A 12,130-nucleotide genomic window follows, 5' to 3' on the forward strand; every position below is an offset into this window, starting at 1 on the left:
AATGTGTGCTTACAAACTCTGTCGAGTTGAATTTAAATATTGGGGTATGCAAACAAAACTAGAAAAGTTCATTGATGATGTTGCCTTACGTAAAACGATGGTAAGGGCTCATCGTCAAGCATGGGTTTGGCAAGACGAGTGGCATGGACTCACTATGGATGATATTCGTGAAATCGAAAGGCAAACCCAATTAGCGCTACAAAAGAAAATGGCGGGAGAAACAAGTGAGGAACAGGATGTATCTGAAGAAAATTCAAAGTCACTTGCAGCTACAATGAGTAGTTTAGAGAAAAATGAAGACTTGGATACTCCATTGACTACCAAGAAAACGAATGTGGAAAAGAGAGTTCCTAAACATTTGTCGCCAGAGAGTACTCCACCACTGGAACAGAAGAGTTCTGTGAAAAGCAATTTAAGGTCATCGTCTTCTGGATCCATAAAGAGCTTACAAGCACAAGTTGCTAATTGGCGTATGGAAACACTTGTGAGGGAATCAGAAACTGAAACTGGATCTGAAGATGAATTTTATGACTGTGAATCATCATTTAACAAATGGTCCTCAATGTGTTCTCTTGATGAAATGGAAATCGATATATCACCAACTCAGGGTGATCAAAGTCAAGATGACAGTATTTTCAATCCAACATTCTTAAAAAGAGTAACGTCAGAGAGAGGTTCACGTCGCATTATTACATTACAAAGTCATCAAAGCATGGACGGTTGCCCGGAAACACCTATCCTCAGTTCATGCCCGACTACTGTATTGGTACTAGTTTTTCACGCCGGTAGTGTTCTCGATGCAACTATTGACATGGCTGCGAAAAAATCAGATGTGACAACATTTAAAGGTGCATTTGAATCTGTAATGCGCCAACATTATCCAACTTTAGTTGGCCATATTGCAATAAAACTAGTTTCATGTCCTTCCATTACTACGGAAGCATTAGGCATTTTGTCTACGTTAAGTCCTTATAGCTTTGATTGTTCTCCATCGACTTTGGAAACGCCTTCTATGACTAATGATCTAATCCCTATCGGTGCTATTCCATTGCTCGCGACAAGCTCTCCTGATTATGTTGATTCGGTTACGAAGACAATAGCTTCAGCTAATACGGTTTATAATGAGTTTGCCAAGTCTGAGGACGGCAAAGGATTTAATGGTCAAGTGAGTATAGTTGCTGACAGTATGGGTTCACTATTAGCTTACGATGCCCTATGTCGCACTGTGCAGTATCAATCGCGTCATGATAGCGAAAACAGTGTTTTAAATACTGAAATTACCATTCCAAATGAACCTAGTGAAAATTACTTGAACAAATCGCTTTTACAAGCTCCTACTCCACGGCGGCGATCATCTTCCACGAGTGACAATCAAACGAAGTTAGAATTTGAAGTGAACGACTTTTTTACTTTTGGTAGTCCACTTCCATTAATTTTAGCTTCAAGAAAAATTGCGGATGATAAAACTCGAGATATTATGAAGCCACCCGTACAACAAGTGTACAATCTGTTTCATCCGACAGATCCGGTTGCGGCCAGATTAGAGCCCCTATTGTCCGCACGATTTACAAATCTGCCGCCTATCAATGTTGCTCGATATGCGAAGTATCCTCTCGGAAACGGACAGCCTTATCACCTAATGGAATTGATACAAAGCGATCCTCAGCTATTTGGAGACCATTTACAAATGCCACCAACTCCAATATTGCGACGACTTTCTGAGGCCTCCGTTCAAAGTACTGTCAGTGGATTGGTTGATAATATACCATTAATAACCATGAATGCTTTGCAGCAGAAGTGGTGGGGATCTAAACGACTTGATTATGCCCTGTACTGCCCTGAAGGCTTATCGAACTTTCCCACAAATGCGTTACCACATTTATTCCATGCTAGCTATTGGGAAAGCTCTGACGTCATTGCCTTTATTTTGAGACAGGTTGGTCATTTCGATTTAGCGTTTTACGGCCATGTTGAAGACAAAGATAGTACAATGTTCAAACCGGGACAAGAAAGAGAAAAATGGATAAGAAAACGTACGTCTGTTAAACTGAAAAATGTCGCTGCCAATCATAGAGCTAATGACGTTATAGTGAAAGAAGGATCTCCTCAAACCTTCACAGCGAGGTTTATGTATGGACCATTGGATATGATCACTTTGACGGGAGAGAAAGTAGATATACACATGATGAAAGACCCTCCAGCTGGCGAATGGACATTATTATCAACTGTAGTGACTGATAAAGCTGGAAGGATAACATATACATTGACTGAAAAGCAAAGTGTTGGCTGTGGCGTATATCCAGTGAAGATCGTGGTTCGGGGCGACCACACTAGTTGCAACTTCCATTTGGCAGTAGTACCTCCGCAAACCGAGTGCGTGGTGTTCAGCATCGACGGCTCTTTTACTGCCAGCGTGTCAGTGACTGGGCGTGACCCCAAAGTGAGAGCCGGGGCCGTGGACGTTGTTCGTTTCTGGCAAGATCTCGGCTACCTTATAATTTATATAACTGGCCGACCGGACATGCAACAAAGAAAAGTGGTGTCGTGGTTAGCTGAACACAATTTCCCTCACGGATTGGTCTTTTTCTCTGAAGGAATTTCAACCGATCCTCTGGGGCATAAAGCGGCGCATTTAAACAGTCTCATTAACGACCACGGTATAATTCTGCAAGCGGCATATGGATCCGGAAAGGATATAAGCGTGTATCATAATTGTGGTTTGTCTCCGAAGCAGGTGTACGCCATCGGTCGTATCAGTAAAAAGTATACAAACATGGCGACAACTTTGAGCGACGGGTACGCGTCGCACTTGGCGGACCTCCGGCAGCCGGGCGCAGTGCGAGCGGCGCGTGGCAACGCACGTCTCCTCGTGCCTCGCCGCCTGCTCGCCCCGGTTAGTAATGCCACTACTCGTAATCGCCGTTAAAACTATTTTAAGCCTCTTTTTAAAGATTTTTGACAAAGTATTAGATACCCTATATTTTGATATAATTTAAATTATATACGTGTATTATTTCCGCGTCTCTACCTATTTTTAGCATATTTCTATAACGTGTCGTGCTTTTTACAGTATTCGTTTAATTCCTCCGCGTTACTAGAATGTTGCGTAATAAATAGGGTTACGGTGTAGTCTTTACAAACAAGTTTATGAATATTGAATGTTAAATATAAATACTTGAAGTCACTGTGTACCTAACTAATTTGTATTGAATCTTGTTATTTCTGCCTCAGCTAGTATTGATGTAATCGTTTGTATAGTAGTTATTTATTGTTGACGGGAGGGCTAGAATCTCTTGTTTGCGTTTTTATTTATACTCTAGTCTTTGTAAGTTAGATAATGATCTGATTTTATTATAAAAATATATTCCTAATGTAATTCCATAATTTATGAAAAGGAAGGGGCTCTCCTCTGTCTAAACGCTTTATATATCCTAAGGCCATATATTTTTTTCTGATATGTTACCAGGTCTAAGGTGTATATTTCTAAGGTTATTAAAAATATTCCTTGTATTTATGTTTAAATCACCCTGTGTGATATATTTTTAATGTTATATTGACTAATGAATTCGCATACGAGACAGACAATGTTACTCAGATTATTTTCTTATGTAATTTATGTTCATCATTAGTACACAATTGACTGGATGGCTGAACTTAAATTGGATATGTAGTTATTTTTTGTAAATACCGAATTAATGTTTTTTCCTCATCGTAGTATCACTTGAATCACTTATCAAGTTGTTTTAAACATGTTTGTGAAATATAAAAACTGCGGTGACACATCTTCAAATTATTATAAACTACGGTATGAAAGCAAGCGATGAAATTCACTATATTGATATATATATTACATCGACTCAGAATTTCATTAGCTAGAGGGCAAGGCTACATAATATTGAATTTAACTTATCTGACAATGAAAATGTACCTTACAGCAGCGGGCACATCCTTGACTAAACAAGGGCACAACTGTTGTGCGATTGTTTCGCAGCCAATTTAACTGTTTAGGCACAAAAATCGAGTAGTGAGCGAACTTCTATATAAGCTCAGAGGAAAAATAGTGCGACTCAATAGTTGTGCCATAGTTTAGTCAAAGGTGAGCGCGCTTTAAAGCTGATTTTATCGAATTCCACGCGAGTCTCATCTATTTGCTGTTTAATATCACAAGATATTTTAGATATCATTGTTAGATAGGATTTTTGTTTAATAAATTGAAGTTCCATTCTTACTTTAAATGTTATTGTATAATTCCGTGCAGGAAATTATTTCAGGGTTCAATGTCTTTATATCATTTAAATTACGCAAAATCTTTTTGAAGATACTCAATAGCTTATATAAAGTTTTACTATTCCTTGTTTTGTTGTTTTTACTTATTACCGAGTAAATTTCTTGACATTTCGGTTACCCGAACTGTATTCTTTTTTTAAATACGTAAAACTACGTAAATTGTTTCTGCCTCTAAACTATGCCTTTAAGGAATGAGGTCGTAAGATCTCGAAAAACTAAATTGTTACTTGTTTTCGTAAGTTTACTCTAAGTAAACTGCCTTTCATACTCTCGTTTTATAGTTTTATGTCTAGATGTAAGAATTATATTTAAGCAAATTGTAGTGCGTGTTAAATTAGATATGTTGTATTTAGTCTATGGTGTAAAGATTCCCTTCAAAGCCAGTTTATGTTTACTAGGCGGAGTCGTTCAAGGCCGTAGTCGTAAATTGTAATGAACGCTAACGATTGACCGCGCCCACAACTGTTATTTCCACCGCTTAATTATATAGACTCTTCGTATACATGGTAATTTCCGATTGTTAAATTAATTTCTTTAAGTTAAATATGATAAGGAAGGGTATTGAAATCTTATATTCCATCGTATTTCGTTACACGGTCGCGTAACGATTTCCTATTTTCTGATTTACATAAAAGCATGACAAATTAATTCCTGTCAATGATGTAATATAACAAATATCACGTATTTTATTTGATATTCTTGGCAATTACATGCCCAGATTTGCTAAAACTAACTGGAAAACACGCGTTTTTTTTCACGTTAAGCATAAGACTAGATAATACAATTAACATTGTAGTGTGGTTGTAACATTCTTTCAAACTGATACGTAAGCATCATGTCTATGATAATTGGCATTCATAATGTTACAACAAAGACCCATTTGAACTTAATTGACCCGTCAAAAGACGATGCCAGATTGTCGTAGAAACCATAGTAAAGAGATCGCGTCGAAAGACTAGGTGACTTAATAGCCTGTAACCCTTTAGCGAGCATATAAAAAGCAAAGATTTATGTCTATAGTGAGTAAATTCTAACAGAGCAGCGATTCAAGCTAATGTACAAATGATTTTTTTTTAGTTTGATCCTTGAGGTTGTTCAAATGTACTTGTATTCAGTTTTAAAATTGCATTTGTCTTGATTGTATCAGATCTCTTTAAATTTAACAAAACAATGACCGTTACATGTTAACATTCATCCCATTATAGCTTTATTACGGCAGATCCGACCTAAAGATGCCAGATTTGCTTACACGTGAATCATAATTTAATACCTATCTAGCGGAACGTGCCAACAAAAATATCTCATTACCGCTAATCGAGAGGAAAAATTTACTGAAAAATACGATTGAAATAAAAAATAGAATACAATGAAAGAGGACACAACACATGACAATGGACGGATTATGTTTTATAGTCAAGCAAGTGTTTTAGTAAATATAGCTTGGGTGTTTATTATCGATTACTTATTGGCGTAACTTGATGTAAAAACTATAATTTTTCATCGAAATTACGGTCAAACAGGAACATTGTCTCCTTTCAGCTCTTGATTAAATTAGGATATGCAATCTTGTTTATAAGCGGTTGGTAATATTTCCACCTTTGCCTCCATAATTGGATCAAAAGGTGTAATAGTTACTCACGGTTTAAATATACGCTATTATTTTGATCCGTAATATTAGTCACAATGTCGGGAAGGCCTAAAAGTGTTTTGGGATGTTCACTAAAAACGTTACTAACAGGAAGATTTCGTTGTAAGCATTTCTTGTCTGTTCCCAGTAACGTTGGCTCTGTGCGGCTTCATTCACGAGGTCGACCCACTTTATGTATAAACACGTTTTGCTGTTTCAAACACTCCGTTTATATACGTCGGTATATCCAATATCTTATAGTTTATATAGTAAAGAATTCACGTGGTTTTATCTCGGCTTGATACTTATATGATTATCCAAAAGTATTCCTAGACTAGCTACCTTGACAAAAATATTTTTGTATTTATGTACATTCAGAGAGAAATATTTAAAATTTTAACAAACAGATCATATTTAAAAACATTAACTGCTAACATTTAAGTTATATTGCAATTTTAAAAATATAAAAAAATACATGATTACAAAATTTATATTGTCTCAAATATTAAAAAATCTAAAGTGTATGTGATAAAGTATTTGTAATTAATTTTAAATTCGGCTGATTTTATCTCAATGTCTATTCTAATAGTTGATAAGTTTTATTCGATGTTTATTCAATTACAAATTTTATGTGACAATGTAATATGTACTTCCTGGTTCCAACCATGTAGCTTCCAAGACAAATGTAAATGGAGGACATAGTTATATTCATAGCTAATCTATTACAGAATACATATGTAATCTAATTATTTCCAAGATCAAATGCTGTGCTAGCTTCTGTCAATTTTTTTATGTTTATGTCGATGTCTGTGTGTGAATAAATAATTGTTGTTGAATCATTGTTTGATTTTTTTATTTGTTTTAGTTATAACAATTGAAATAAAACAACATTGACACTTTACCATATTTAATGTACATGCTTTCTTCGTTTAAAACATTCAAAAACTAAGTAACATTACAAAATCACAAAGAGCTTTCCGTGTAAATAAAAGAGTAAAGTCTATAGGAGATGTAATTACATACAAAATAATAATAAAATCCTAAAATTACATGAATGTTTCTACAATACTATAAGTATGTCTACCTCAATAGACACAGATAAACAAGATTCAATAATAAAGACTAAAAACATCTATTTACATGACCATAAAGTTAAAAACGGATTTAAGTGAATTTACAACTAAAACTTATAAAAATAAAATAAAAAAAATCATAACTATATCACACAAAATTGTAGAACTGAGCTGCAAATAAGGCTCTCTGAAACTTCCATCATCCAATTCCTTTCTACGTTGTTCGTTGGTTTGTTTAAACAGTTTTAATATTTTCAAATTGTAAAAATAAAAAAATATTGAAAAATTCCCATTTAGTATTTTGAAAACGTTACTTTGTAAAGTATTATAAATGTGTTAAATGTACTACAGAGGTCCTTAAAAATGTGATAATTCGTAAAATTCCTTTGATGTCTATTATTTTGTTAACCGGACAAAGTATTACCGTTTTCAAAATTACCAAATAATAAAATCAATATAAAAATGTTCTTAGGTTCGTACACTGTTACGAATTTGAGATCAAATTGTACTTTAACATTCAATACAGCACAAATACGTACAATTAACGCTTTACCTAATATTCGAAAGGACCAACTAACATACATCTTCCTTAATACGTATAATTTCTCACATTCACATTTATCTGAAGATTTTGAAAACAATACACTAATGACAATATATTCCATAGAATTTTTTAAACTTTAACGAATCTTATTTTTACATTTTACTGTCGAACCTTACTTTGGCCCCAATATACGAATCGACTCGTCACAATGGGAACCATTCAAAACATTTCAATTTTCCCTCCAAACCTTCAGAGTTACCACTAAAAAATTTGCGGTAAAACCATAATCGTAATAAAATCGCCTATATTCAATATACAATGTATTTCCAGTAAATCTACGATATAATTAAAAATTAAGTCACAATAATTACATACATACAATGTTATTCTCTGCTATATTTAGTAATGATCATAAGAATTCTTAAAAATCTAAATGATTTTACAGTTTATAAATAATATTATCAGCACCGAAATATTCCAAATGAAATAAAAAAAAAACCAGCAATAAAGTATTATTAAAGTTTACGATTCAATAATAACAAAAAAATGTATGAGTGAAATGGAATATTTCGTGGCTGCCAGTTTCTCATAGTTAAATTGAGTATAGTACAAAAGTTTTAAAAATGTACTATTAACTATTATTGGCACATACACTGTTAGAAATGTAAGTTAATTGACTTACCATGTCGAAATATAAAAAATCTGTCCATCCTTATTAAAGCAGTATCGAAAATTAGCATTTATAAAATATAATATTTTTCGTCTTCCATTAAATCATTAAAACACGATGCTAAAGTTATTTCAAATCTTTTGAAAAAAAAAAACCTAATAAGCCAATCACATCAAGAGAAAATAAAAACCGGTATTTGAAATTTTTAAATTTTTTCTTATACAAACGTGAATTCTTATTATTAAATATAATAAAACAACATTTTATTTAAATTACCGATTACTTAATAATTTTGGTCATTAAAATCAGTCCTATTTCGATTCGAAAAATTTAGGATGGATAAAAATTTTAACCAATATAGTAGATAGAAAATAAACTTTATTTTAGTAAAAACAAGATTCGATTTACAAGTTAACAGAAAATATTTTATTTAACAATCAACAATGGAATGCTAAAAGCGAAAAAAAATAAATGCATTAAAATGTTCGTATATTCGCGTAAGCAAATAGGTCTTTGATATTGAGTAATACTTCGTGTATAATAAGAAATATAACGAAATAATTTAATAAAACTACTTTTACAGTATTTTAATAATCTGTGGGAAAATATTTGTCAAATATTATCTATATTACACAATAGATAAAGTTATTGTTAATGTCCACTTTCAATAACTAGATACCGACACGAGATAAATAGATAAATTTTGCAGGATAGTGACAAGATAAAGAATATAAACAAAAATTTCATGGATCCGTAGTGTTTGTTCATGATTTGTAATACAAAATCTAAATAAACGTTGATAATTCACAAGGATTTTTTTTATAATTCTGCGAAATTTAAGAAATAAGTTGATTTTTATACTGTATCTCATTTCGAGCATAAATAATCGTATCTAAAAAATGTTGCTATTAGCAAAAATTTGTGTTTTTTTTTATTAATAGATGATTATAAAAAAGTGATGTTTTACCTCGCAAAATGCGCGGCATGATACGAATCTTTACGCACAATTACAACGAAAATTGTACATGACATAATTTAACCTTCCAACATTATCTGTTCATATGAAGGCTAATCATATAAAAGTACGAATAAGTTTGTATTTGTCTTATTCAAACTTGGTGATTCAAAAAACAACATTCAAATACAATCCTTACACTAAACACTTACAAATCATGTTCTTACACAAAGACATTTTACACATAAATTTTAATAGTGAAAGGATCAGCCACAATGCCATACACAAACACATATAAAATCTCAAAAGTGGCACATCACGAAGGACCAACTTAATTTCACTAAAATGTACTCAATATTAAGTCATAAAATTGCTCGATAGTTATAGTGTTCTATCCTAAATGATTCGAGTACGTAGCTCCGTTTTTTAGAGGTCTCGTGAATATAACATCTTCATCGTCCGCGTGTATACCGTCCGAGGTGAGCGCTATCGTGTCGCCGTGCACCACGTGCGGCGACTCATCGAACTCCTCCAGCTCTTCCACATTCGCTGGATGGAGGTTAAAAGTAAAACAATCTGAATACCCACTACAAACTATCATCACAATAATAAGATAGAAACAGAGCAGGAAAACAAAAAATATAATTGTTTTGCCTTTAAAGGTGAAGGCAGACTAAAAAAGGGGATTCCCTGTCACGTTACGTGGTATGATCGGAAAAGTTTAGATACCTATGGCTAAAATTGTTTTCTCTCAATGAACAAAACAGGTTAATAATAGTTTGTCTTACTTTTTTGGTATTTTTAAAGTAGGGCCCTTAGTTACGACCATATCAGGGTCTAATTTTGTATGGACCAATTTAATGGAAATAAGAAATTACATTTACACATTTCACCAACTGATAATGTTATTTATTGCGTATAGATTTTTTTTGGAAAGTTTTAACGTGTATATTGATACAAACACGACTTTTTTTTAATAAAACTGTTTTACTAAAATGAAAGATGTCGTTATAATACTACGCAATGTTCAGTACTACTTTTCTTGATACATATGGTCAAATTGACCATACCTTTTTTAAAGTCTCCTGCCAATATTTTATTTGATTAGGATTACTTTTAAAAAGAAAATAAATATGTCGTTTTAATTTACCTGTAAAATCTGAAGAAGTTAATAGTAAGTACTGTTCGGAGCGCGTTGGCCACAGAAGGTGCGCCATCACGCAGTACGCCAGGCAGTCGGCTGAGTATGTTATCCCTGGAAATAAATAATAATTCGTAATTAAATAAACAGTAAAACGTAGTTAGGTATTACTATTCAAATGAATTAAAAACGAAAATAAACAGCAAAATAAAGAATTTCACATTACTTCTAAATTAATTTTAACAAAACACAAATTCAACAAAAAGGGTACTCAGAAAATGTCCAAAAAAAAAAATACTAAGCAATTCCTTATAAAGACTTTTACAAGACTACCCTCACCATTCCTTCCGTTTACTAACATTTCCTAACAATACTTTGCTTGGACACTTAAATTTAATATCTTTAACTCACCTAATAAGAATTTAAACCTCCATAGAGGGCTGATTTGCAGCGCTATCAGGGCAATGATCGGTAGATACACGAACCAGACGAGACTGGACGCTCCGAAATGCAGCAGGAAATTGAGCTTCGTGATGTTGTGCTCGTATATCATAGTGTTACGAAGTTCTAGAATGAACCACACCATGATGGCGACCCTTAGAGTGAGGACCAGCCATCCCGGCCATGTCTGGTATTCATCTATCTCTTCTATTATATCTACTTCTGTCTGGAAATAAGAAAAATATATCATAAATACCTTGGAAAGCCAAAACAAATATGAGTTATAAATGGTAAAGAAGCATTAAATTCATGCTTGATTTACATAAAATACTTGTTATGGTAATCAGTATAAATGGAGGCATTACTTAAAACTATCATTGTTTTAATCGAAACCATAAAATATACAATATGATATTTCTAAATACTTACTGTATTCCATACATAAAGCAGTATATTAACTATCCCATACGCCAGCCATACACCAAACACAAGAGGTTTGTATGTCAATTCTAATCTAGTGACAGCCCAGCCTTTTGCCAACAGGAGTAGTAACAACATGAATAATGTCTGAAAAAAATTAAAAGAATATAACATTTTATAATCTATGCTATTGCAAAGAGTATGAAAATACCACATTGTTGAGTATGAAAATACACACCTTTGAAAGGAAAATTCCTATACAGAAATCATAAATTACAAACAAAGCTCACTTGCTATTTATACAGATGTTTATAGTCTTAAATATATGTTGCATAACACTACTTTTATTGTAAAAAAAATCCAGTTTTGTTATGTTACCTTTTCTGTTAATCTTACTAATATTATAAAAAGTTTAGATGAATGGATGGATGTTTGTTAGAGCTTGTAGCCAAAACGGCTGAAGGGATCTTGACGAAATTTGGCTTATATGTAGAGGATAGTTTGGAAGAACACATAGGCTACTTGCTTTTTTTTTTATTCCGCGCAGACGGAGTAGCGGGCGAAAGCTAATAATTGATTTTAAAAAATTACACACTATATAAAAAAAATGTTTTCTTGCAATGGTACTTTACTAAACTAGGGCAAGGCCAATATCTAAATAGTAACTCTTACTTCATTCCCCAATTTCTCATTTGAAGGTCAAATTGTCAATGGGCAAGTTAGTCCAGTGCAGTCTCACAAATTATTATAAATCAGAATAACGAGAGATAATCTACACAATACTTACTCTGCTCATAATATCAATAATATCACCAGCTACAGCAAGACCCTCAAAGCCAATGCCATCAATTGCAAACTTTGCTGTGTGTAGCACATTGAAACAAAGTGCAATAAACTCCAATAAAAGGCTGCATGTGAACAATTTTGTTACTGGATGTCTCTGGGTTCTACAAATAAAACATCTAATTACCC

General features: G+C 33.2%; 2 protein-coding genes across 2 annotated transcripts in view; one reads left to right on the top strand and one right to left on the bottom strand.

Moving 5' to 3' along the window:
* The window catches only part of LOC106106428 (protein retinal degeneration B), a 7,904-nt gene extending 1,575 nt beyond the window's left edge, over positions 1 to 6,329 (top strand). The window contains exon 3 of the mRNA XM_013287007.1: positions 5 to 6,329. Coding sequence (XP_013142461.1) covers positions 5 to 2,926 — 2,922 coding nt within the window. The 3' untranslated portion in view covers positions 2,927 to 6,329. The remainder of the gene's footprint in view (positions 1 to 4) is intronic.
* Positions 6,330 to 8,470: 2,141 nt separating this feature from the next.
* The window catches only part of LOC106106736 (integral membrane protein GPR180-like), a 5,714-nt gene continuing 2,054 nt past the window's right edge, over positions 8,471 to 12,130 (bottom strand). Inside the window, exons 3-7 of the mRNA XM_013287382.1 lie at positions 11,946 to 12,105; positions 11,168 to 11,305; positions 10,709 to 10,964; positions 10,307 to 10,411; positions 8,471 to 9,705 (exon numbers count right to left, since the gene is read on the bottom strand). Coding sequence (XP_013142836.1) covers positions 9,548 to 9,705; positions 10,307 to 10,411; positions 10,709 to 10,964; positions 11,168 to 11,305; positions 11,946 to 12,105 — 817 coding nt within the window. The 3' untranslated portion in view covers positions 8,471 to 9,547. The remainder of the gene's footprint in view (positions 9,706 to 10,306; positions 10,412 to 10,708; positions 10,965 to 11,167; positions 11,306 to 11,945; positions 12,106 to 12,130) is intronic.

This window comes from Papilio polytes, unplaced genomic scaffold, assembly GCF_000836215.1.
Source record: "Papilio polytes unplaced genomic scaffold, Ppol_1.0 DF822178.1, whole genome shotgun sequence".
Lineage (NCBI taxonomy): Eukaryota > Metazoa > Arthropoda > Insecta > Lepidoptera > Papilionidae > Papilio > Papilio polytes.